Source organism: Rhinatrema bivittatum, chromosome 17 (genome assembly GCF_901001135.1).
Source record: "Rhinatrema bivittatum chromosome 17, aRhiBiv1.1, whole genome shotgun sequence".
Taxonomy (NCBI): Eukaryota; Metazoa; Chordata; class Amphibia; order Gymnophiona; family Rhinatrematidae; genus Rhinatrema; species Rhinatrema bivittatum.
Genome location: NC_042631.1, coordinates 31,278,070 through 31,306,001, shown reverse-complemented (window position 1 = coordinate 31,306,001; position 27,932 = coordinate 31,278,070). Strand labels below are relative to the sequence as shown.

General features: G+C 42.8%; 1 protein-coding gene across 4 annotated transcripts in view; it reads right to left on the bottom strand.

Annotated features, from left to right (window-relative positions):
- The window catches only part of VWCE (von Willebrand factor C and EGF domains), a 103,143-nt gene that overhangs the window by 10,892 nt on the left and 64,319 nt on the right, over nucleotides 1-27,932 (bottom strand). For all 4 annotated transcript variants that reach the window (XM_029582810.1, XM_029582811.1, XM_029582812.1 and 1 more), the window contains 6 exons: nucleotides 21,270-21,366; nucleotides 19,481-19,563; nucleotides 10,984-11,074; nucleotides 10,813-10,895; nucleotides 10,542-10,632; nucleotides 4,906-4,988 (listed from right to left, as the gene is read on the bottom strand). In XM_029582810.1, coding sequence (XP_029438670.1) covers nucleotides 4,906-4,988; nucleotides 10,542-10,632; nucleotides 10,813-10,895; nucleotides 10,984-11,074; nucleotides 19,481-19,563; nucleotides 21,270-21,366 — 528 coding nt within the window. The remainder of the gene's footprint in view (nucleotides 1-4,905; nucleotides 4,989-10,541; nucleotides 10,633-10,812; nucleotides 10,896-10,983; nucleotides 11,075-19,480; nucleotides 19,564-21,269; nucleotides 21,367-27,932) is intronic.

Genomic DNA, 27,932 nt, shown 5'->3' with positions numbered 1-27,932 from the left:
CCCAGCGATACACTTCCACCATAGGCAGTGCTTTGGTGGCGCAATTGCTTGAAGGAGCTCTGGTCTACATCTCAACAGGGAGGTCTTTCCATTGAAGTCTAGCTGTTTAGTAACATCTTAAGGATTCTGTTAAAACTTTTGGTGGACCCTTCCAGTCTGCAGTTGCCCAAAGAGAAACTCAAAGGTCCTACGATGAGTGATAGAGGGCGGTAGGGAGATGCCATCCAGGTAGAGCTTCTTCTTCCTCCCAGAGTCATGGATCTGGCAAGATGTAAGCTTTGCGAAGAGCCATCTGGGAATCTCTGGACAGAGGGGCCGGAGGAAGTGAAACAGCTCAACAGAAGGTGGCTGGACCACTATTCCAAAGAAATCCTTTCCAGCCTGTTTGTGTTTTACAGACTATACGAGATAGCGGCAGGGCAGATGCCCTTCAGCAATGCAAAGTTCAGACAGGACCCAGTCCTTTTGAGGCAGACAGAATCCAACCCGAGATACCCTTAGTCAGGGAACCGGTGGAGTTGTCTTCATAAGGGAGCGAGGCTGGTCCACTCTTCTCTTCTGGATGACCTGGCACATTTAGGTCACCTTTCCGTGGAGTGGACCAGAATCATGACTGAGCATGGGGTCTTAGAAGTGATAAAAGAAGGCTACTCATTAGCATATACTCACCGGGTGTGGGAAGCCTATATTGTCTCTTCTTGTGCTCCCCATGCCAAACAGGTGGCATTTTGCGGCGTGGTAGACTGACTGCTTGCGGCAGTTAGGGGCAATAGTACTTATTTACTTGGCAGAACGGGGAAAATGTTGGTGTTCCATTTTTTTCATGGTCCCAAAAAAGGAGGGGCCGTTCAGTTCGATTTTGGATTTAAAAAAGGTAACTGTGGTTCTCAGGGGGCCACAGTTTTGTATGGAAATGTGGAGTTTGGTCATTGGGGCAGTTCCTGGCATTGCTAGACCTCACAGAGCCCTATCTATACATCCCATTTTCAGTTGGGCATCCTTCTTTACAGGTTAACGGTAGCACCATGCACATTCACAAAGGTCATAGTGGCTGCAGCCCTTTGGAAAGGAGGAGTGATGGGACACCCATATCTGGATGACTGCCTTATTCGGAAAAATACTGCGGACCTCTGTCAGCTGGCATAACAGGTACTACAGAGGTTGAGGACTTGGGGTAGGGTGGGGAGCCTAGCGAAAAGCCATCTAATGCCATCCCAGACATTGGAATGTCTGGGGGGGCTCGATTTGACACTCAGATTGCCAAGGTGTTCCTCACAAAGGAGAGGATGGTGAGTCAGGTTTGCTGCCTGTTGTGACTTCTGGATTCTATGACATCAATGTTACAATTGGTTCTCTAGCAGTTTGCACATATGTGGCCCCTTCAGAGAATACCCCTCTCCTGCTGGAACCCATTATCAGAGGAGTTTCAATTTCCTCTTCCCCTCGGGGGGGGGGAGATCCAGGTGGTGGCTTAGTCAGGTCAATCTGGAATGGGGGGGATGACCTTTGGAAATTTTGGATAGGGTGCTAATGACCACCAAAGCCAGCCTATCTGGTTGGGGAGTGGTGTGTCAGGCATAGACAGCGCAAGGCCAATGGTTAATGGAGGAGGCATTGTGGTCTATTAATTGGTTAGACTAGCTTGGTGCGTTTAGCCTCATTTTCCTTTCTGCCACAGTAACAAAGTCATGTGGTGCGATTTCTATTTAACATTTCAATGACAACGGCATATATCATCTGGCAAGGAGGCACCAAAAGTTGGACTGTTTTTCAGGAGACTCAGCATTTAGTTCACTGGGTTGCTGGATCCTGGAGAATGGGAGCTGTCAGAGGAAGCAACACTTCTCAGTTGGACCAGGTGGGGAACACCCTGCATGGAGTTGATGCTGACGAGACAAAATGCCAAGGCTTTACATTCACAAGCATGAATACGGTACAGAAGGAATGATGCTCTGATACTTCCGTGACCACCAGGGACTCTTATTTATGACTTTCCCCCATGGTTAGTGCTGGGAAAAGTGCTACAATGCATAGAGAGACACCCAGGATGAAGTGATTCTAGTGGCTCTGGAGGGGCCATGTCAGCCATGGTTCGTGGACCTAGACTCGAAGGTGATTAAGGTTCAATCACCTTAAAGACTGTTCGGATCAGGAGGATTGCTTCTGTCTTATGTCTTGACTTTTGGGAGGAGACACTTGAGATGGAAGAATTATTCCAGAGACATCATCGCCACCTTGCTGCTCGACCATCCACATCTTTGACCTTCATTAGTATGTGGAGGATTTCTGAAGCTTGGTATATCGAGCAAGATGTTCAGCCTACTCAGGATTCAGTTTCCCATTGCTTACCTTTCTACAAAACGGTCTATTGAAAGGTCTAGCCTATAATTCCCTTTAAGTACAGGTGGTTTCTTCAGGCTGTCTTCAGGGTAAGTTGCAAGGAGTATCCCTGGCCTTCCATTTGGATGTGATTTAGTTTCTTCGAGGGGCAAAACACTTGTGGCTGTCGGTGCAGAAGGTGTGTCCCTCGTGGAATCTTAATTTGGTTCTGGGGGTGTTGTTTGAGGCTCTGCTCAAGTCATTACGGAGGACGACTCTAAAGGATTTAACTCTGAAGGTGGGTTTTTTTTGGTGGGAATTTGTTCAGCCAGAAGAATTTCAGAGCTGCAGGCATTGTCTTCCATTTATGGAGAATGGGGTGTTATTGCGAACAGTGCTCTCATTTCTTTCGAAGGTTGTTTCGGCTTTTCATTTTGATCAAACCAGTGGAACTTCCTGCTTTTTCCTAATATGGATGTGAGGTGGGCGTTGTTGAGGTATCTTAAAATGACTAATAGTTTCCAGAGATTGGATCATCTCTTTGTGCTTTGGAATGGACTAAGGAGAGTAGGTGCAAAGCATCCAAGGCTACTATTGTGTGCTGGCTTTAGAACGTGATTGCTATAGCATACATTTGCAGAGGTCGTCCAGTGCCGGAGGCTCTAAGGGCTCACTTGACCCTATGGGATGGGTGTCACAGCTAGTGGTTTTGCCACAGGAAATCTGTTGGGTGGCTGCTTGGAAGTCTTTACACTCTTTCACTAGACATTACCGATTGGATGTCCGAGATTCATACTCCACCAGTTTTTTGGAGAGAGTGTACTGCAAGCAGAACTATCGCATTACCACCCAAAATAGGGGAACGTACATCCCAGGAGTCTGGACTGACTTGGAGTATGAACAGGAAAGGAAAATTGGTTCTTATCTGCTAATTTTCATTCCTGGAATACCCCAGATCAGTCCAGAACCCCGCCCATTCAAGAAAGCCAACTCATCATGACACTATGTACTGATGCAGAATACTTTGTTTTGGTTAAATGATGTTCTGCTTAATTTGTTTACCCAGCCTGTGCCAACAAGGACTGAATGGCACAAGCTGGGTAAACAAATAAGCGTGGGAGTAGCTTGCTTATTGCAGCATTTACTACCCCTAACCAATTAAGCTAGATACTTCACTTAGATGCAGCTCCAGCACTGTTCTCTACATCAATGGTGGGGGTGGAAGGTAACTAGAACCAAAAAGTTACTAATAAGGGCCAAGAGTAACAGATAAGTATGAGAAAAAAAAAAGTGTGAAAGCTTGCTGGGCAGACTGGATGGGCCGTTTGGTCTTCTTCTGCCGTCATTTCTGTTTCTATGTTGTTTGAACAAGTTTTTGATAGGGGCTTCGTCTTCCTCCTGCTCGTTGAGGGTCTCTGTTATAATAATTCTCATCTTGGCTTGGATACAGGCCATACTGAGGGACTACAGGTGGCACACTGGCTTAATTAGCAGTGTCAGTAAAGATTTCTCTCTCTCCATCTGCTGGCAGAGAGGCAAAACCCAGGAGTCTGATCTGATCTATGGTACTCCAGGAACGAAAATTAGCAGGTAAGAACCAATTTTCCTTTACCTTGTAACCAAGGCATGAGGGTAACCTGCATGGAGCAGCAAGTTACTACCCTAAACAACTTGCTGGGCAGACTGGATGGACTTGGGTCTTTGTGCTGACATTTACTATGTGGCTATGCTACTATGCTTCTGTTTTTTGTATGTTTGTCTCTCCCCTTTGGCCTCTCTTCCTCCCCTTCCGGCGGTAGCAGCTCCTCTTGTGCCCAAACCTGTTGCTGCAGTAGCAACAGCAACAGATCTTTTTAGGCCTGGACTTGCCACAGCAGCTTCCACTGTGCCCAGGCCCATTGCAGCAGCTCCTCTTGGGCCCGGACCAGCAACCTGGCACCCAGGGATTATCCAGCACTGAATCTGACTACGGGAGTCCCAGGTCTACACATTCAGACTAGCACTTTTGACTGCAGAGTGATCCCTATGATTTTTTAAATTTCTTATCACCTTTTTCTTAACTTCCAATGCTAGATGTCATGCCCAAGTGACACGAAAGGAGGTCTTCGCTGAGACTTATCCAGCGCTGATACTTTGGTCAGCAGAGATTGCCACACTAGGAGCAGCCATCTTTCCCCCCCTCCCTGGTGTTAAGCATGTTATTTCTGTGGCATATCTGACCCCCTGCTGGCTCCGTTGGACAGGAGACTCAAACACAGGTCTGTGCCTCAGTGCAGTGCTGCGGCATCAGCCACAAGCATCAGCTGTTTATTGTTGAGGTTTGTTTGGTTTTTTTTTTTTCGCTTGATTGTTGCTTTATTGATATGTATGCTGCTTAGGGCTGCATATAAGTGGCATATCAAAAATTTTAACTAAATAAATAAGGTCAACCCTTTCATCTGGATTTCATTTCCTCTAAAATTGTAATATGATACTATGCAACTAAGAGTAATCGTATAAATCTATAAATGAATAAAGAGCAATAAGGGACAGAAAAATAAATAAATAAATACATAAAGCTGTCTGCATTAACTGGGAAGTACTTACATCACAATGACAGACAACACAGGGGTCAGCCTTTGATGTATAAGAATCTCCATCTTCCAAGACCTGCCCTTCATACAGGCATTCTGTCAGACAAACACAAAAACACAGCCAGCCAAGGTGAGAGGGCATTTAGAATAAACATCAGTACTGCCTAAGCATTCAGACACCACCATATTCAGCAGTGTGGGGAGTAGGAAGTCACCCAGGTAGCTTTAGGAAAGAAATCTAGCAGGCTTTCTCCCAGGTAACTTTAGGACAGCATTTTTTTCTGACCAGATTTACCATTAGCCAGGCAGGTCTCGAAATCGGCACTATCCAGCTAAACTGAAGCTCCATCCCTGGAACAACCTCACCCTCCCTCTTTTACATTATACATAACAAACATTGGGGTCCGATGCAAAACAGTGCGCTCAGCCGAGCCCACTGTTTAACCCGCGGTTGGACACGCATTTTGGAGGCACGTCCACAGCCCCTTATGCGATTAAGGGGATTAGCGCATCCACAATGTGTGTCCAACGCACTGCGAAAATAATAGCACTCATCATCAAATACAAATGCAAGTCAATGAGGCTATTAGTTATTCACCCCACATGCAAAAAAAAAAAAATGTGCGCCGGACCCAGAGCAGGCATTAATTTCTGAACACCCCAAAAAGTTGTACAGAAAAGCAGAAAATAATACTGCTTTTCTGTACATCCTCCAACTTAATATCGTGGCGACATTAAATTGGAGGAATAATAAAAAAAAAAAGTGCCGGTGGTCAAGTTAGGGAAACGGATGCTCAGTTAACAAGCGTCCATTTTCCTAACATCGTGGCTGTGCACAGTTTAAGAAAATGGACACTTGTAAAATTGAGCGTTTGCTTTCTTAACCCGCAGATAACTGACCTCTCCTGGGCACCTGCTGCCAAGTAAGCACTAGGGGAGCTCAATCGACCCTAGTGCCTCCTTGGCAGGCTGACCCCTAATTTAAATATTGCATGGCGCTCCCCAGGAGAAGTGCCTGCTTTCGGCGCACTTTTATTGCATCGGCCCCATCATCTTAAAACAACATTATACAGCAAAACCATAGTAATCAAATTCTCTGGAGAATATGTACACACATTGGGGCCGATGCAATACAGTGCGCTCAGCTCATGCACTGTATAACCCGCACTCCCACGTAGGTTAAATAGGCACTAATCCACCCCCTAATGCAATAGGGGATTAGCGCCTATTTAACCTGCGTCGGACGCAGAGTGAATGCAATAGCGCTCATCACATGTGAATGAAGCTATTACTCATTCACTCCACATGCAAAAAAAAAAAAATTTTGCTCTGATATTAACGCCTGCCTGGAGCAGGAGTTAATAGCTGAGCGCAGGTAAAAAGTACAGAAAAGCAGAAGAAACTGCTTTTCTGTACTTTTCTTAAGTAAAAAAGAAACAACCCTCGGCAGACTGCCAAGTTATGAAGACTGATACCAAGTTTACCAGCATCGGTCTTCAAAACCGGCAGCCACGGTGGGGGTCGCAAGGGGGGCGCCACGCGCATGTTGGGAAAGCGGGCGCTGACTTTTCAGTGCCCGCTTTCTGCGCCTTTTATTGCATCGGCCTCATTGAAGAGTCCAGACCCTCGCAAATGTAAGCTGATGCTGTCACCTCCTTAATCCACCTAGCAATAGAAGCTTTCAATCACAAAGATGACTTGACTTGCGAAAGTCATTCGTGACCCTTAAGTATCTCAGAAGGGCCGTAAGCACATCTAAGACATAAAGTTCTTTAGCATGCACTGAAGAAGAATCCAGTTTCTTGAATGCAGGCAACTTTAAAGAAAAAACTACCTCTGGTTCAAAAGATGGAGCCATTTGAATAGAAACTCAATCCTCCAAAAACTGAAGGAAGGGATCCCTGCACGACAAAGTCTTTAACTCTGAAATACGGCTAGCTGAACAAATAGCTGTCAAACATACTGCTTTCCCCATTGGTTCAAAGGCCGTCAAAACCAAATTAAGATTTTATGGTGGAACCGCCTACTGAATTGAGGGATACAAATGCTGTAACCCCTTCAGAAACCTCATTTCATTCAGGTGAGGGGCCATGGAGTGCTTTTACTCTGTAACTGGCCTTCGCAGCAGCCTGTACCTTTCCTCATCACCGTTGTCTCTAAATGACACAGACCAGAGGCCCTGCGCCATCTGTCCCTGACAAATGGCCCCCTCAGCCATTTAGACTGGCATTCATAGGGACCGTCAATGTTCCCTCAAATTTTTGACATGCTATGTGAGCAAAAAATCTCATATGTGCATCTTTTTATAAGTGGAATTAAAATTTGTGTGCTATGAGGCAAGTGTGCTTAAGCAAGAACAGTGTCATTGTTTCTATTGTCTCATTCAGCCATTCCAATTTAAATGAATGCGTTGTTTGTTTGCACTTTAGGCCAGCTTTAAAAAGTGACATTTTGTAATATATGTTTCAACACGTTTTACAAATTGCAAGCATAAAACAATAATGCCAGTAACTAAACAATGTTACTTAACATTCCAACCTGCGGTTCATGTGGTTTTTAAATTTCAGAACTAAATAAGTTCAATTTCACTGCATGGAACATTTTTGCGCAAATAGCCTGTCAAAGATTAAAATTTGTTTCCTATTTTGTGCACAGCAGACTAATTTTCAGTGACAAATGATTCCTTTAAGGTTGCTATAAATTTCTACAGAGAATCTACATGGTAGAAGAATACCTCACCTCAGTCACATATGTAGAACATGGGCAGACCCTCACCAAATTCAGAATAAAGAGAGCATAAAGTATCAATAGAAATACGCACAAAAAATGAACTGGAAAGAAACTGAAACAAGCCAGACTCTATATACAATGCAGCAATGAAAAATCAGAAACATTACCATTCCTCATAAAATATAAAACAATAAATACAAGAATACAAATCATCAATACTAGTATAACCATACTAATTAAAAGAACAAACATTAAGAACATAAGAAGTTGCCATACTGGGTCAGACTGAGGGTCCATCAAGCCAGCATCCTATTTCCAACAGTGGCCAATCCAGGTTACAAGTACCTGGCAAGTACAGGAACATTAAATAGATCCCATGCTACTAATGCCAGTAATAACAGCTATTCCCTAAGTCGACTTGATTAATAGCAGTTAATGGACTTCTCCAAGAACTTATCCAAACTTTTTTTAAACCCAGCTACACTAACTGCCCAAACCACATCCTCTGGCAACAAATTCCAGAGCTTAATTATGCATTGAGTGCAAAATAATTTTCTCTGATTAGTTTTAAATGTGCTACTTGCTAACTTCATGGAGTGCCCCCTGGTCCTTCTATTATCTGAAAGAGTAAATAACCGATTCACATCTACTCGTTCAAGACCTCTCATGATCTTAAACACCTCTATCATATCCCCCCTCAGCCATCTCTTCTCTAAGCTGAAAAGCCCTAACCTCTTTAGCCTTTCTCTCCATCTCCTTTATCATTTTGGTGGCCTTTCTCTGTACCTTCTCCAGTGCAACTATATCGTTTTTGAGGTGTGGAAACCAGAATTGTACACTAATGAATAAAATATCCAATAATTAAACTCTTAAAAATTTCCACATCAGATGGGGATATGGTGAGCATGGGACTACATAGTGTAGTTACAGAATCCATAGACCCACAAAATATTACATTGGGAGATGTTTGGAGAGCAATTACTGAACTTCAGAAGATAGTTTCTAACGCAGTTAGTCAGAATAACAAAACCTCTGCTGAAATTAAAAACACTTTAGAAACACATGATTCTCGTTTAAAACAACTAGAGGAAATGGGGAAAAAAACATCAGAGCAAGTTTCATCTTTACAAGCTATAAATAATTCTCATATTAAAGATAGCTTGATAACCCACAAGCAGATGGAGAATCTGGAAAATGAATTAAGAATTAGGAACTTAAGATTCTTGAATTTTCCTGTTACCAGACTCTTATCTGCGACTGAGTTATTTAAAAAATATTTAACGGAGGTTTTGTCAATATCGACAATAGATGATAAAAGTATATCAAAAATATATTATGTTATGAACACCAGATTAAGGAGCCAGGTGGAAGGGGAAGGCATGGACCTAGTCCAGCAGCAGTCACCTAATTTAACATCCTTTTTGGAATCATCAATGGATGATATTCCACAAAGATCTACACTTTTGGTAACTCTGTGTAGAGAAAATGATAAGAATTTAATAATGCAAAAATATTTTAGGAATAAGGATTTCTTATTCTGCGGACAAAGGGTCCAGATATTTCCTGATGTGTCACGGCACACACAATTAAGGAGGAAACAATTTCTGAACATGAAGCCCAGAGTATTGACTCTGGGAGCTACATTCTTTTTAAAATTTCCCTGCAAATGTGTGGTTGTCCTTCATAAGAATAAGTTTATTTTTCATGATCCCACCCACCTGGAAACCTTTCTGGAAGATAAAGAAAAAGGTTGAGATATAGGCTGTTAAAAAAAAAAAAAAAAAATTATTCTCCCGTATGTAACGAGTATGTTGCAGTATATTTGTGGTTTATTTATTTTTACCTTTTAAATTCCTCCCATGTTGTGGACTAGGAGTTTTGATGCTAATAAGGATGTTAAGAAATTGTGGAAATATTGTTTCTTTGCATACAAAATTTGTTCTTTTGATTTTACAACTGTATTGTTTAAGTATAAATAAAAAAAAAAAAAAAAATTTCCCAAACAGTACATTGCAGTCCTGTCATGCAGCCCCTGAGAAGATTTAACATAAAACAACAATGTCGGGCATCACAGAACTGTTGTTTACGCTCTTGTGCTACACAAAAGGATAAGTGTCTTTCTAAGCTTTGTTTGGTGTTGGAGCACTACATATGTGTTTAACAAAAAAAAAGGAAAAAAAGACATGTGCTCAATGTAGCATTAAAATATTTTTTGAGAAATACTGTTTCTTGACTTGTTTAAAACAGAATGTATGAATTATTGAAGTAGTTAATAATATATAGATTATATACAATTTTGTTTGAGTCTCCCACAATTATGGTATATGTAACAACAGAAATAATGGAAATTGATTTCTAATATTTGTTGCTTTATGTTGATATACATATTTTCTTGTTTTCATGATGTACGGCATTTTTGAAAAATTTAATAAAGATTAAATTAAAAAAAATTTTTTTTTTGAGAAATATACTTAAAAACAAGGAAAAAAGTGGCTTACCATGCTTGTATAGAGTGGGGGTAATTTTCAAAGGAGTTACGCGCATAAATGTAACTACTATTGTAGCAATTTTCAAAAGCCATTTACTCACGTAAAGTGCATTTACATGCGTAAAACCCAGATTTACGCATGTAAATGCTTTTTAAAATCCGCCCCAGTGTTAATAAACCCCATGATTAAATACATAGAGCAGACTCTATTGTTACACTTTATCAATAAGTGAACAAATTGAAAAAAACACTTTTTGCATTCATACCATCTGCTCATCTATGAGGGTTTAACACCTATTTTCATTGTACAAGTGGCTTTTTATGCTTACATGTGGTTTGTTGCACTATTATATGTTCTCTATCATGATACCATGGTAGACAAGACAGAGAGAGAGAAAAAAAAAAAGAAAGAAAATTAGTTGCATTTTTACCTTCACACGTAGAGCAGCATTCTCCTGGAGGAATGTAAGGGTCCATACAGATATGCTGGCATACAATTTCTTCACACCTTACCTCGCCAAGCTTGGAAGGAAAACAATTCACAGGTAAATATTAAAACTGTGAGATTTTTCTTATTATCTTACGGTAGAGCTCGTATTTAGACCTGGATCCAGCAACATCATTCCCAATTCTCTCCATCCACAGACATAAGGATCTGTATTCAGGACCCTACTCCTGAATGCCTCAGGGTGATTGGCTCACCTGACATGTGCACTGAGTACAATGCTCCTTCTCCAGTAGGAATGTCTGGCCATTGAGCACCTTACGCCCCTCATAAGTACAGTCTGTGCAAAAGAAGGGGACATCAGTCAAGCCCTTTCTTAGTTCGGCAAACACAAGCAGCATTTGTTAGTCAGCTGCAGATGGACTTACCATGACAAACTGGGCAGCATTCCTCTTCTGCATGAAAAGGGTATGTACAGTTGATTGTGCATTCTACTGGAGAGCATGCCACGGAGCCCAGCTGAAGAATGCAAAAAGAGAGTATTATACAAAGTCTTCCAAGGCACTAAACAAGAAACTAATTCTGCGTAGCTCAATCTGCTAAGGGAGGAATATATAAAATGGCCATAAAACATACAGCACAGGCTGCGAGGAACTTGATGGCCAATGTAATGCCAGAACAAGAAGCCAATGAGTTGCAGAGTTGTTAAGCAATTCACTACAAACAGTACCATTCATTTAGCAATGTTCTATATTTGTTAGTTGGTTTTAATGAAGTGCAGATATGGTTATGTATCGCCACTAAAGAGGGAGATATGGTTATGTATCTCCACTAAAGAGGGAGATTTTGTGAATTTTTTTAACTTTATATTTATTCAATTTCAACAAAATAAAATATCAACAATATCACTCAACAAAAAAAGCCGCTCACGTTGCTTTTACAATCGCCTAAAGCAATTCATCAGCAATGCGGCGGATCGATAAAAAAGAAGTTAAGTTGACGATACCAGCCGTCCTAGAAATGGGTGGCTTCACTTATGTTTTATAAAACAACTTTATTTAGACGATCCTAAATACTTTAAGGCCTGTGGTTATTAAGGAGACTTTTTTAAAAGATAGAATACACATATTATATATACAATGAAGCATAAACACTAGCACTAAAGCTCACTCATAAAATTAAAAGTAAAAATGGTATATACTAACATTGAGGTACTTCCTTTTTGGTTGTTACCCTTAAGGATTCCGGACATTATAGTCTATCCAAAAAGACTTGTATTTTCCCCATGTTTTGTTTGTTTATAAAAAAAAAAGGGGGAATTGTATTTTGAGGTGTGTATCTTTTGATTAATTTAGTAAAACAGTTTCAATTTAATCGTGAAGTCCCACAAAGGAGGTGTTAATGCCCTTGTACAGGTCCTTGGTGAGGCCTCACCTGGAGTACTGTGTTCAGTACTGGAGACCATATTTCACAAGGGACAGAGTCAGGATGGAGGTGACCAAAATGGTGTGGAGTCTGTATCGGAAGACTTATGAGGAAAGGCTGAAGAATCTAAACTTGTAGACCCTGGAGGAGAGGAGGTGCAGGAGAGATGTTTTTGACCTTCAGATACCTGAAAGGTTTTAATGATGCATGAACTTCAAACCTTTTCCATTGGTAAGGAAAATGTAGAACTAGGCATCATGAAATCAAACTCCAGGGAGGACAACTCAGAACGAAAAAATATTTCTTCAAGGAGAGGATTGTGATGTCTGGAATGCCCTTCCTGAAGAGGTGGTGAGGATGAAAATGTAAATAAATCCAAAAGGGCATGAGTTAAATACTGAGAATCCCTAAAAGCTGGAAAATGAAGTAAAGGGTTCAAGGGGATAACCTACACGGAACAGGAGTTACTACCCTTAAACAAGTAGCTTTTATGATTTTGCAACATCGCTTTCCACTTCAATGGTAGGGGTGAAAGAGGAATTGGATTCAGATGACAGCTAACACTGAGCCCTGACTTTTACGGTTCGGGGTACTGATACACAGACATTAGGGAAAAAGTGCAGGGCTGCTTCTATGAGCAATGAAACACGTAGATGGATCGGTGTAAAAAAGATTTTTATTGAAGCTTGCCTGACTCTGGCCGAGTTCCGCTCAAAGAGCTGCCTCAGGGGCCAGAGTCGGGCAAGCTTCAATAAAAATCTTTTTTACACCGATCCATCTACGTGTTTCATTGCTGACAGCCATCTTGGATCGGCTACCAGTTTGTTTTCTTGGGCTGCTTCTATGGCCAAGTTCAAAAGCAAAGCACATTAAAGCAGCATTGTCTGAATTATCAAGGCTGCTCACCATGTGAAAATGATGCTAGTACTATTACTACACTTAACATAAGGCTTGGGGCTAATCTGCATGGAACGGCAGTTACTACCATAAGAAACTTGCTGGGCAGACTAGGTTTTTTTTGCCATCATTACTATGTTACTATGTTTTAAGATGATATCATCCTAATTTCTTCATCACAAGTTAAAATTTAACCTAGATATCTCAGAGATGCTATGGTTCAGCAGGACTAATATGACACTGATCTTTGCTCTGATTATTTCTGGGGTAGAGTTAAAGAAACAGCGCAAAGCTTAGGGGTGGTTTTAGATCCCTCACTCAATATGCATAACTAGATTTCTCAGGTAGCTTGGATGGCGTTTTTGTCTATGCCAATGATTCACAAAGTGTGACCAATTGTAGGTTATGCAATTTGAAAACTATTGCTCAGGTTCTTAATCACATGGACTATTGTAACGTCCTTTATCAGGGGCTACTGGGTGTGGCATTAAAGCAACTCCAGCTAATCCAAAATACAGCTGTATGGCTGAAATTAGGGTTGAAAAGCAGAGATGATTTATTTATTTTATTTATTTAGGTTTTTTATATACCGGCATGCATGATAAGATCACATCATGCCGGTTTACATTTGAACAAGGAGTGCAGGATAACATAAAACTGAAAACTCGTGCATAGGAAATGAAGTTACAATGAACAAGGGTAATGGAATTAGGAGAAGAGAGAGAGAGGCATGAGTAGGTTAACATCATAGTTAATTAATTACAGTGCCGGAGTGGAAACATTCTTTGAGTAGATGAGGTGAGAGATTTAAGAGTGTTCTGGGAAGGCTTGTTTAAATAGCCAGGTTTTAAGTCTTTTTCGGAATGTAAGGAGGCAAGGTTCATGGCGAAGATTCGTGGGAATGGAGTTCTAGAGAAAAGGTCCAGCTGTCGAAAAGGCCCGTTCTCTCAGGGTTATATGCTGCGTGAATTTCGTATTGGGTACCTGGAGGGTTCCTCTGTATGCTTCTCTGGTCGGTCTTTTTGGAGTTGTGTTGGCTGAGAGGGTGTTGAAGGTCGAGTGATGTAAAGTGGTGGATGGTTTTGTATATGATGGTGATGGACTTATATATAATTCTGAAATGGATGGGGAGCCAATGAAGGTTTTTTAGTATGGGGGAGATGTGGTCTCTTCTTCTGGTGTTGGTAAGGATTCTTGCCGCTGCATTTTGGACCATCTGTAGCGGTTTAGTATACGACGAAGGGAGACCTAGTAGGATAGCGTTACAGTAATCTAATTTTGCAAAAATAATTGCTTGAAGAATTGTTCTAAAGTCATGGAAATGGAAAAGCGGTTTTATCCTTTTCAGCACTTGGAGTTTGTGGAAGCAGTCCTTGGTGGTACGATTGACAAATGCTTTCATGTTCATCTTGTTGTCAATTAAAGCTCCTAGGTCTCTGACTTGGGAGGAGAGTGAGTTGATTGGAGGGGTATTGGCATTGTGGTTCATTTCTGGAGAGATTAGCATGAGTTCTGTTTTGGTGGTATTAAGTACAAGGTTTAGGCTGGCGAGCAGGTTATTAATTTTTACAAGGCAGGATTCCCAATATTCGAGAGTTTTGCCAAGTATATCTTTAAAGAGGGATCACTATCTGGACATCGTCCGCATAGACAAAGTATTTGACTTTTAAGTCAGTTAGAAGCTAGCTTAAAGGAAGAAGGTAAATATTAAACAGGGTGGGTGATAATGAGGACCCCTGTGGGACTCCTACAGGAGTGTCATGTCGGGAAGATTCTTTGTTGTGAATTTTCACTTTGTAGCCTCTATTGTTGAGGAAAGTTTTGAACCAGGCTAGAGCCATGCCTATTATTCCAATGGTTGAGAGTTGGTTTATGAGGATGGCATGGTTAACGGTATCGAAAGCTGCCGAAAGGTCTAATAGAATCAGAAGGAAAGATTGTCCTTTGTCTAGACCCAAAATAAGGTGGTCTGTCAGTGATACGAGGAGAGATTCTGTGCTGGAACTTTTGCGAAACCCGTATTGGGAGGGGAAGAGGAGGTTGTCTTTGATGTAGTCTGTGATTTACATGTTAACTAGTTTTTCCAAGATTTTAGCTATAAGTGGTAGGTTGGCAATCGGTCGGTAGTTGTTTGGGTCATTGGGGTCTGAGTTTGGCTTCTTTAGAAGTGGTTTGAGGGAAGCCAGTTTGAGATTGTCTGGGTAAAAGCCTTGAGATAAAGAGCAATTTATGATATCTGCCAGCATTGAGAGATGGATTCCGGGATTGTCAGGAGAAGTTTGGTAGGGATGTAGTCTGCGGGATGAGAGGAGGGCTTCATTTTCTGTAAGAGTGACTGGATCTCTTTGGCTGAGATTAGATCGAACGCATCCATAAATATGGATTTGTTGTTTGTTAGTTGGAGTGAACTCAAGTACTGAGGGGTGGAGTTGGGCAGCTGGGATAAGAGATTGATGATCTTGTTGTGGAAGAACAGCGCCAGTTCTTCGGCTTTTGATTGAGCTTGATCAATAGCGATAGTTGGTGCGTTGATTTGGGTTAGATTGGAGACGAAAGCAAAGAGCGCTTTGGCGTCGAAGGCAAGGTCGTGAATCTTGTGTGCGTAGAAGTCCCTTTTGGATTTCGTGGTTGATGTCTTGTACTGGTGGAGTGCCATTTTGTAGGCGGAGAGTGTGCTAGTTGATGGGGCTTTACGCCATTTGCTCTCCTTCTGTCTTAAGCTTTGTTTTTGTTTTCTGAGTTTGTTGGTAAACCAGGGGTGTCTTTTGAGCACATTGGTGTTGGGTTTTTTTTGTTACAAGGGGGCATAGATTGTTAGCTATGGATTCAGTAATTTTGTTCCAGGATTGGAGAGCTGAGTTAGGGTTGGTGAGATATATGTTGGAGAGTTGTGAGGTGAGTTGATTGCTGAGGTCTTCCGACGGGCATGTTCTTCTATATTGGAAGGAGGGTTGTGGTCTGTGGACCGGGGTGGTTTCATTTATTGTGAACTTGGTGGAAATTAGTGTGTGGTCTGACCAGGGGACCTTCTTGCAAATCGGTTGCGAAGCATGATTGATGCCTGAGTTGACTAAGATTAGATCTAGTGTGTGGCCTGCTTTGTGAGTGGGTTTGTTGACTATCTGCTTGAATCCCAAGGCTGATAAGGCTGTGAGGAAAGCTTCGCAACTGGGTGAGAGAGTAGGGTCATCTACGTGTAGATTGAAATCTCCCATAATTATAGCTGGGGCGTCCAAATTGATAGTGATTGTGATTAGTTCAATGATAGGAGAAGTGTCTGATTCCAAGAGGCCTGGAGGGGTGTAGACTAAAAGAATTTGAAGATGGTCTGATGTGAAGAAGCCGATTTCTAGTTTAGGGTCAGATGTGACTGAGCGTTGAGAGAATCTGAGGCCTTTTTTTGTTGCTAATAAGATGCCGCCGCCTCTTTTTTTCAGTCTGGGGAGGGAGAACATGTTGTAGGACTGTATTGGTAATTGATTTATTATTGCGGTGTCGGTGGGTTTCAGCCATGTTTCAGTTATAGCACATATGTCTGGCTTGGCATCTACCAGGTAATCATTGAGTACCAGAGATTTTTTGTTAAGGGATTGCGCATTGAAAAGAGTTAGGGTGAAAAGAGTAATGCCTAGAAGTTGCGTGATCGGTGAAATCAGGATAGGCGTAAGGGTTATTAATGAGTGTTGACGGGCTTGTCTGGAGGGAGTTCCTGTTGTGGGAGTATGGTGTTGGAAGATAGGAATAGTTGAGATTGGTCGCATTTTGGCTTGCTGTGCCTGAAAGAGGTAGGCTGGCTGATAGGTTTGGTAGAGCATAGAGCCGAACATGGTGGTTAAGGTTATATGGCAGTGAGGTAGGATATAGTGAATGCTTGATGGAGAGAAAATTTGAGAGTGGTCAGGTTAGGGAAGAGATGGCCCGGCGCGCGACGTTTAGCGTTCGCGTGAGTTTAAAGGGCTCCGGAGCTCTCTCCTGGTTGGCCATCTGAATGCTGGAGATTGTATGGATGGGAGCTGGATGAGGTTAGAGGAGTACTGGATACTGGATGGATGGATGCTGGAAGGAGGTTAGATGAATGCTAGAGCCTGGAGATGAATGCTGGAGCCTGGAGATGCTGGGTTAGATGAATGCTAGAGGCTGGAGATGAATGCTGGAGACTGGAGATGAGTGCTGGAGCCTGGAGATGCTGGAAGGAGGTTAGATGAATGCTAGAGACTGGAGAAGAGTGCTGGAGAAGAGTGCTGGAGATGAATGCTGGAGATGAATGCTGGAGCCTAGAGATGCTGGAAGGAGGTTAGGTGAATGGTAGACTGGAGATGAGTGCTGGAGATGAATGCTGGAGACTGGAGAAGAATGCTGGAGATGAATGCTGGAAGGAGGGGAGATGAGTGCTGGAGACTGGAGATGAGTGCTGGAGATGAATGCTAGAAACTGGAGATGAGTGCTGGAGATGAATGCTGAAATGCATGTATGCCTGGAGATGAGTGCTGGAATGCTGGGGACTGGATGTATGTATGCTGAATGATGGTTGGGTGAATGCTGGAAGATGGTCAGAAGAGAGCTGTGGGAAAGAGGCAAAAGTGGCTCTGAAGGCAGAGCAGGGGCGCGTCCGATTGCCTCTGGGAGTGAAACTCGGACCTGTGGCTCACCAAGGGGCGCACTAAGGGGCAGGCCCCTTAGGTCGCTCTCCTTCGGGCACGCGACGCCATTGGGAGCCTCGCGGGTTTAAAGGGGCTCCAGCCGGCTTATGATTGGCCTAGTGCCTGTCGGGGGCGCGGCTTGTACTCACGCGACGTGCAGCGCTGAGGATTCGCTTCTTAGAGTCTCTCCTCCTCCGGTTTCCAAATTTCTTCTTGCCGCTCGCGTCTGCATGGCTCACCAGAAGGTGATGTGCGGGCTCCTGTCCCCGGAGGACGGCGCGAGCCCCGGCAGAAGGTGAGGTAGGTGCTGGGACGAGAGAGGAGGCGAAAAGGGCCGCCGTCGGGAGCTCTGAAGGCTCTGAGTGGCTCTGAAGGCAGGGCAGGGGCACATCTGATTGCCTCTGGGAGTGAACCTCGGACCTGTGGCTCACCAAGGGGCGCACTAAGGGGCAGGCCCCTTAGGTAGCACTCCTTGGTGAACCACAGAGACACATCCAGAGATGATGTCTCTCCTGCTCTTTCTAGTCTTCATTGGTTGCCGTTGCCCAGACAGTAAAATTCAAATTGATCTGTTTGGTTTATAAATGTTTACATAATGAGGGCCCTGAGTATTTATCAACATTGTTAGTCCCATATATTCTTGGAAGGGATCTTAGATCACAGATCCTTTAAAGCATACTGGCACCATCTGTATCAAGATTAGTAGTGAAGAGAAATTCAGCTTTTTCTTGTGCAACACGATCTCTGTTGAATAAGGTGCCACTGGAGTTTTCAGTAGGAAGGTAATTGATTGAAGTGTCGAAAATTGTTGAAGTCTTGGCTATTCATAGACGTTTTTAGTGATGGTGAGGCTGAGTTGGTTTGTGTGAAGAGATCATGAATGTTTATCAGGAAGAGTATTTGAGGTGGTGATGTTGAGCCCATTGAACTAGGGATTAGAAGTCTTGTGGGTTAGCGATGGGGTTAAAAAAGGGGTATGAGGTACTTGGATTAATGTAGGTTTAAATGTTGGGATAACCATGAGGAGGATTTTGAGGGTGGCTGTGGCATTTGATGTGGGTTGGGTTGATTGCTTGTGTATTGTACCCAGGGTTGGATATGGTGGGATGGCTGGGTTATTAAGTGAATGTGGTCCTGTGAGTGATTTTTAACGTAAACTGCTTAGTAAAGATTTGGTTTAGGTGGTATATTGTTTTTTATTATTACTATTATTATTAATAAATACCTTAGCTAGCCTATTACAAAGCACCAAAGTTACCATCTAGGCAAAAACTGCATGTTTTATGCTAATTAACTTGTTATTCTACAGTTCGCATATAAAAAAAGATTTTAAGAAGTCTAGTTTCCTCAGATGCTATATAATCACCAAGACAAACCGGCAAAACTACTTTGATAAAAGAGATATGATGAAAGGATTTACATGCGTTGGAGGTTAGTAATGGCTTAATTTCATTCCATATTATGCAAACTTCGAAACGGTGCAGCAAGCTGTTACAAAATCAGGAGGCTCACTGCTTGGGTTATGTCACTAAAAGGTTATACAACTTCTTAGCTGATGTGCCAATGCAGAGGGTATTTTTCATAAGCTATTTACCCAGGTAAACATGCAGTCTGCAAACTGCACACCTGTACACTGGGTTCAACAGCTTGCCTACATTTACCGATGGGAAAAGTAAGCAGGCCTGGGAAGGCAACAGTTTCAAAACTACGTGTATTGTTTTGCAAGGAAAAAAAACAATTATCCACATAAAAAAGCAGGTGGAAATCTCTGCGGGGTTTGGGGTTTTTTTTTTTTTTTATCCCCCAGGCATTTTTCAAAAGGAAAGTATATGCATCCTTTTCCTTTGAGGATCGGTGCAAAGTCTGTGGCTAAAACTACCAGCAGACTTTGTAACTCCCTACAAAGTTTGGAAAGAGAAAGAGAGAAAGACAGAGGTGGTGAAGAGTGGGAGTGGACGTTTACCAGACAGATGCATGTTAGGCACGGGTCTGATGAAGAAGGAAAGGTCTCATTGTTCTGGATGAGTTTCCCATGATAGGAACAGCCTTTGGCGAGAGAAAAAAAACAAAACAAAACAGAGCGTTAACTCACTGTTAGGGCCGTGATTCTAGCAGCATGTGACCACCAGTTGGAGGGAGGGGGTACCAAATGACCCCAGAACCAGCCCAAAGGCAACCACTCGCTTGGCTTGTGGAGCCTGGCTGACCAGGCTCCTTGCCACATTCACCTTCTTATAGCAACATAGCAATCATCTGAAAGCCCTGCAAGTTCTCCCTGCAGCCTCTGCTGCCTACTGTATGCCAAAGAGACCTTGCTTTGCCAGGGGAGACTGAGTAATGAAATATAGCTCAGACTGCTGGCAGGAGAGATCAGCACCGCTCCCCCTTCCCTTCCTGTAGTGACCACAACTAGGGCCCAGCAATTCTCCCCACCCCATTTCAGTTGCCATGTCCCAGCCAACTGTATTCTCCTTTTGTCCGTTCCCCCCCCCCCCAACCCCCCAACCAGTGCACCAATCCTCTGGTTCTAACAAGCACCCTACTTCCACCCAAATCGGTTTTTCTCTCCATCTATAGTCCCTTCACCCAATATCGCCTCCTTTTCTCCTGCCCTCTCTTGGCCAGCATTCTTCTCCTCCCCTTCTCACCCATAGTCAATGCACTGCATTTCTCCCCAACCATCAGCCGGAGAGCAACTGAACTTCACTGCACGACTGTCCTCTTCCACAGTGCTGGCCTGCTGGTAGCATGTGGTGGAGGTGAATCAGCACCAAAGCAGTGCTGCTGTCCAGCTACTGCAGCTGGCCATGCACTGGGGGTGTCCAAAGTGAGACATAGCATTTGACAATTTATTTTATTTTATTTTATTTATTCACACTTATGAGCAGAGGCACCAGCTTTATGGGTGCTTTGAAAATTGGAGCAAAGTCTGCAGGTATAAAATACCAGAAGACTTTGTCCCAAAAGGCACAGGAGTAAATTTTCAAAGCATCTTTATGTGTAAAAGTAGCATATGCGTGCATAAGTAGCATGCACTCACAGATATACTATTTTATAAACATCAAGATATGCACGCATATTCTGTGCCATGCATACATTTCACCAGCAGAAAAAAAAGGAGTAGGCAAGGAGCATTCCGCGGCCTGGTTCGGAAGTGCACACAGTAGATGCTATTTAACAAGAAATACATGTATACATTACCAAACTTATTCAGACATTTTTACACCTGCTAATTGACTGGTGCAAGCGAATTCAGACTTGTCTGTTTGCAATTTTTTGATGGAAGGGTTGGGTGAATTGGAGGTGCTCAGGGTAAGAGAGAGTTTAGTTGAACTGGACATGGACTGGGTGAAATGGCATCGGTGAGCTGGTGATTTTATGCACAAGCAAGTATTTTCAAAGCAAACTTTATAAAATACCTGCCTCCACGTATAAATAGAGGTTATTTCATGTAATAATTTTTTGCACCTAAAATATACATGCATATGTTTACAAAATAGTAGGAAAGTAAACATTTCTTTCATTTGAAATATATGCATGTACCGAAACATTCGTGCACACTTTCAGAGCAGAACTACAAGGTATTTTATAAAATGCATAACGCCCATTGCACAGTTTATAAAATACTATGATAAATCTCCCTGCATCATGCTATACTGCAAATAGATTTGAAAGTTAGGCTCACAGTTTGCAAATTGCCCCCCTCTTTATATAATGCCAGCAATATAAATAATACTTTCATTAGCTATTACCTGCTGAGCAGTCTGGACAGCACTGGCCAGGAATCAAAATTGGATGGGGACAGGTCTCTAAACAATTGGTTCTCTTGCAAGCCACAGAGCCATCTGACTGAAATCATAAATATGTTTTGAGTAAACTGCTTTCCAAACATCCTGTACATACTAAGCCCTTTTTCCTGTGCATGCTGTAAATATTCAGAAACTAGCCCAGTCTCTCACAGTTATACAGGCAGGCAGCAGTATAATATGGCCAGATAGAATTGTTTCTCATGGTTTCAGGTTGTGCTTTTTGAGACATTAAAGGTTTTAATAAAGTGAATAACATTTTCAATTTTCAGTTTAAATGTCATAATCTGTAGTTTCCAGGGTTGCCAACTCCCAACAAACATTTTTACTGATAGTCCACTTTTTTTTTTTTTTTTTACTTATGCACATTTTATGTAACATAAAAGGATAGCAAATACAAAGAAACTCCCATCAGGTCCATTTTCAAAAACCCACTGAGTGAGAAAGATAACCACATGAAGTAGCCAGATTTTCAGTTGAACCTAACCAGCTAGATTTTCGGCTGAAAATTCACCTAAATCTAGCTGGACAACATTTGCCCGGCTAGATTTAGGCTTAACGTTTTTCTGCTCAGAGTTAACCAGGTAATTTACTGGCTAGTGCTGAAAATAAATGCTAATCATCTAAATTTCTCCCCAACCTAGCCCCACACTGTAACTGGCTAAATGTATATGTTCTGCAGTTATAGTTAGCAGGTCAGAGGGAGAACATTTTTAACCAGTTAGCTTTAACCAGCTAACTCCTGACGTTAACCAGTTAAGCCTTTAGAAAATCCACCTCCTGTGAATAATTGCCACTTGTATTTTCTCTTGATCTTAAATAGGGCCTATGCAGATATAAAATTTGCACTAAACCGTTTTTTTTTTTTAGCAAGTGCATTGATGAAACTATAACATGCATGCTAAAGCACCATGGAACATGCAGTGCAATTAATTTTAGCTTGTGTACAGTATCCACCCCCAATGGTTATAGTGCCCTTACGATCATGTCTGCATAGCTAAGCAAATCAGAAATTAGAGTAGAATCTTTCAAACAAACAATATTAGTGAAGATGAGGAAAGCCAAGGTCCAATTATCAATATTCCTGGCTACCCGCACATTATGCACTTGTGAATCCTTCATCTGGTGTTTCCCATGTTGTTTCTTAATATTCCCTTCTACTACTAGTACTGCTTTTATACTACTACTTATAATGTGTACAGCACTACTTGACATACACAGTGCTGTTCCATTACACATAAGATACAGTCCCAGCTATGCAGAGCATACAATCAGAGAAACAGGACAAATGAGACATTTAGGAAGTTTCATTATTATGAAAATTGGTTAAATCCCACAAGTCAAGAGAACCAGGGGTTAAGATTTAAAAGCTTTTAGGTTGGATTTGAATAAGGCCAGAGATGGAGCATGAAACACTGACTCAGAAAGTCTACTTCAGGTGGAACGTATGAAGTCTAGAGTTGGTGATGGAGGAGAAGAGAATTGATAAGAGTGGCTTGTCCAATGAACAAGGTTCATGAGGAGGAGTGTAGGGGACAGATAAGATAGGAGACGTAATGAGGAACTGAAGAATGAATGCACTTGTAGAGTAAGAGAAGTTTGGACTGTATACAAGAATGGATAGAGAGTCAGTGTAGTGACTTGAGAAGATGGGGTTTTGTGACTGTAGCAACACTAGCAGATGATAATTACATAGCTGAATTTTGGATAGACTGCAGTGGAGCGAGATGGTTCACTGGGAGAAACGGATTGCAGTGGTCTTAAGCAAGAGATGATGACTGTGTATACAAGGGTTCTCATAGAATGTTCAGAAAGGAAAGGATGGATTTTGGTGATGTTATAGAGAAAGAAACGACACATTTTAGCAGGGTTTTGGATGTGTTTAGAAAGAGAGAGAGGAGTTGAAGATGACCCCAGGGTTAGGGCTCAGAGGACCGGGAAGATAACAGTGTTATTCACAAAAATAGAGGAAGTGGGGAGAAAAGAAGTTGGTTTGGGGGAAAATAAGAAGTTGTATCTTGGCCATATTGAGTTTAAAGTGGCAGTGGGCCATCCAGGAAGCAATGTCAGATAAGCTGGCTGAGATTTGGAACTGGATTCCTGGTGAAATTTTTGCTGTAGAGAGATAGATCTGATAGCCAGCTGCATAAAAATGGTACTGAAAACCATGAGGAGATCAGAACACCAAGGGAACAAGTACAGATTGAGGAGAGAAGAGGTCCCATAAAAGATCCTAGAGGCATATCATTTAGCAGTGGAAAAGCAGTGTAGGAGGATCCACCTGAGCATATATTAAAGGTGAGATGGGAAAGGTAAGAAGAAAAGCAAGAGTCCTGAAATCCAAGTGAAGGCAGAGTATCCAGGAGTAAGTGGTGATCAGCAGTGTCAAAAACAGTGGATAGGTTAAAAAGGATTTGATTTTCGCCAGAAACAGGTCACTGGAGGCTTTAGCAAGGGCCATTTCTGTGGAATGTAGAGGGCAAAAGCCATATTGGAATGAACTGAGAATGATTTGAGATGAAAGAAAGACAAGATAGAAGAAGTGAATGACACATCTGAATAGTTTGGATGTAAAAGAGAAGAGGGAGATGGGACAATAGTTAGGAGGGCAGATAGGGTCCAATGAAGGTTTTTTGAGGAGTGGTGTGATTACAGCATGCTTGAAGGCAGCAGAAAGAGTTGCAGTGGAAAGTGATAGACTGAGGATGTGACACATGGAGATGACAAGGTTAGACAGAGCTGAGGAACTGGATGGAAATGGGGTCCGAGAAACAGATAGTTAGTTTGGAAGAGAGAAGAAGTGCCTCAACGGTGATTTCAGAAAAGGAAGAAAGAATTGTTCTAATAAGGTGAAATTATCTATGAACCTTCTTTATTTCCTTTCTTGTAGTAGCTAGTGGCCCATTTCCCTACAACATAGCTCGATTGCTTAGAAAGATGGACTTGCACTGTGGGTTAACAATCTCATTGTCAGAGCCAGGTAAGCTAGATCATGAGCTGGTTGATGAGCCCCCATGAGAACTCGTCCTCACTGGTATTCCCCTACTCTCAAACCCTGCATGACTTTAGCCTCTGAAACTTCCTGTTCGTCTTCATTTTTGCATTGTTGGCATTCCCCCACTCCATCCAGGTTGAACATTAACTCTTATACCTTGCTGAGACAATCTTTGTATTCTTGAACTAAATTAATGTACCCTGCGAGACTACCCTAAAAGCACTGGAGACTGACTTCCTGAGTGTCTGTGGTACTGCTGAGATTTACAACTGGGAAAAGAGTGCCTGGGAAGGACCAACACCCTCGCTGCTGAATTCCCACCCCCCTCATGTATACTTGAGAATATGAGCGCTACTTATCCACTACATTCTAGAATCTCAGCCTTCTTTCGCTCTGTGGAGCAAGGAAATTGCCTCCCATTAGACAACCCTTCCTTCCCCAGTGAGGAGCTGGTAGTTAAGTTCATAGGGAGTGCATTATCATTGTTGCCAGAGGATGTGGTCAGTGCAGTTAGTGTAGCTGGGTTCAAAAAAAGGTTTGGATAAGTTCTTGGAGGAGAAGTCCATTAACTGCTATTAAATCAAATTTACTTAGGGAATAGCCACTGCTATTAACTGCATCAGTAGCATGGGATCTCCTTAGTGTTTGGGTAATTGACAGGTTCCTGTGGCCTGGTTTGGCCTCTGTTGGAAACAGGATGTAGTGTTTGATGGACCCTTGGTCTGACCCAGCATGGCAATTTCTTATGTTCCTGGTGCCTGCTGGCACTACAGCATGAGGTTCTGCTGGGGCCCCTCCCTCCATGAAGCTGGGGGAACCATGGATTGGGCGGGGAGCATCTCAGTGCACTAGGAAACAGTGCTTATCAGGTATCCAATACTTGCTGCAATCACAGCAAATGAGGCTGGAAGGGACTGTTTGGGGAGTACTGCTCCCAGAGCAGGGTTAAAAAGTGCCAGTTGCACCTCCTGCAAAACATGGCCTGCCCAGGGGTCTCGGTTCCTAATGTGCTAACAAAGCAGATCTGTGAGACTCAGACTGGGCAGCAGATTTAGCTACCAGTGAACGGCCAAGGGAACTGGAGGATTCCCCTCCAGTGGATGCCACCCGTTGGACTGCTCACACCTCTCCAACGCTGGGTGCAGGGCAGTGGCAGAATCACCACTGCACACCTGAGCAAAGGTGAAGGGAAAGGAAGCAGGGTGTGCAGAAGGGCCAGCCACGCCGGCAGAGGAGGAACAGCAGAAAACAGAGATGGATCGGCAGGGAAGAGCTAGAATACTCCCTCCCACCTGCCAACTGGAAGGCAGGAATAGTGCCGTGGTTAAGAAGGGGCCGAGGGGTGCACAGCCACACGGAAAGAGCCAGGAGGAGGCAACCCCCTGACTTACCCTACTCCAAAGCTGCAGGAAAAAGAAGAGGATGAGTAGTTTGGCTCACCCCCTTACTTTCCAGCCTCACCTTCCCCCTCCCCCGAGCACTTCTAGCCAGTGGATGATGGGAAGAGAGAGAAAAGGGGGGGGGGGGGGGGTTCATTGATACCAACTTAAAGGCACCTGGCAGGGGTGTGGGATGGACAAGAGCTTCTTCTTATCAGGTGCTATCAGCAGAGCAGCAGATAAGGTATTGTTTACTAAAGCAGAAAAAGAGAGAGAGAGCAGGGTGGTAAGGTCACTGCAATTTAAAATGCTACATACAATTTCAGGTTGTTCCATACCAAACCTGTAAGTTTAGAGCCAGTGAGGTGAAACATACCAGACTGGGCAGACTGGACGGACCACTTTTGACTTAGTCTGACGTCATTCACTATGTTGCCATAAGAGGAAGGCGAGAAAACCTACAGTGATAAGTTTGTTTGAAGGCTTAGCTGTGAGAAAACACAAGCTGATTAATACAACTCCCTAACTTGGGAGTCTAATTCGCTTCACCGCTGAACTCTTCACATATGTACACGGAGAAGCGTTGGTGCATCTATCTCAGGGGTAGTTCAGCTCATGGAAACAAGAAGCAACTGTGAATGTGTGTTTATCAGTGTCTAAATCCATTTCAGAAAGATTTCAGATTTCAATGGGCGGTTAGAATTTAAAAAAAAGCCTACACTGAAAGCAGACAACCTACAGCTACTTGGAGCCACAAACGTTACTTCTCTGAAGCTTATTTACAAGTAAACCACAAAACAGAAGTGGTTACTGCCGGAATTGTTGCCACTAATTGCTGAGAGTCTGTGCTAAAAGCTCTAGAAACAGGAAGGCTGGAGGCTCTTGGGATCCAGGGAAAGATACTGATTGTTTATGACAGCTTTTTGAATCACAGACACAGAAGAGACAGTTTCCTCAATTGCTGATGCAAAGGGCTGACAATTCTGCACTAAACTCAAGCAAAAGCTGTGTACGCCTCACTTGAACCAAATAAGATGGACACCGCAGGGCTGTATGGAGACTACAAACGGCTATTATTCAACTAGCTGACATAGCTAAGTCACAAACTTGTAGGAACTGCTGTGGCCTTGACAGACACTGTATCCCTCTAAGCAGTATGTTCTGATCAACAAGCCACCTCTACTAGCACGTGGCCCTGCCTGCTGAAAAGAAAATCAGCTTCTGAAGCCCACCAATTATATTCCAATGAAGGCTTACTTTTTGAATCGTGGGCATTCATGTGAGGACCTGACAAAAACCAAGCAACTAAGGTTTTCCTGCTGGACGTTTCTTTTAAACCCCTGTCCATGTCTGACTGCCAAGTTCCTTCTGCCACACCAGCACACTCCCGGTGTCCCTGCCTGTCTGCATGTGTTGGAAGTCCATATACACCAGTCTCTCAGGACCTGTCTGTAACTTGCTGAGAGTCACGACCATCCCCTTTTCTCTCTGAAAGCTATTGGCCATTCCAAGACTGATAAGAGAGAGTTCCAGATGATATGGCTGTGTCTACAGCTTCAGCAGTGGGTCTGCTGGCAGTCCCAAGATCAGACTTTGGATTGGACTGCTGAAACCTTTACAGAGAGATTGCCAGACACTGCACACTCCTTCCCTGCCAGCTATAAGACCTGGATAATGTATTCTTTGTTTGCTGGGTATTTAGCTTTGCAATGCACGTGTTAAAGGGTGAGTCGTAAACTAATTTTGCAAGGGTGATTTAGAGCACTGTCAAATCCAGAATGATTTATAGGTACTTTAAACAATGTTGCATGTAAATGTCATGTACTGCGTGTCACAATAAATTTTTTCACAGAAGCCAGAAAACCTATTCTCAAAGTGCTTGGATTGTCATTGGCTGAAATCCAAATAATTTTACTTATCTGTGAGTCCCATCTGCCTTACAACCTTCCTCTATCTCTAGGTGCTCTCTTCCCTGCCTTAACATAGCATAACATAGAAATGACAGGAGAAGACGACCAAATGGCCCATCCAGTCTGCCCAGCAAGCTTTCACACTTTTTTCTCTCTCTCTCATGCTTATCTGTTACTCTTGGCATTTAGTAACCTTTTGGTTCTATTTCCCATCCACCCCCGCCATTAATGTAGAGAGCAGTGCTGGAACTGCTTCTAAGTGAAGTATCTAGTTTAATTGGTTACGGGTAGTAACCGCTGCAATAAGCAAGCTACTCCCAGGCTT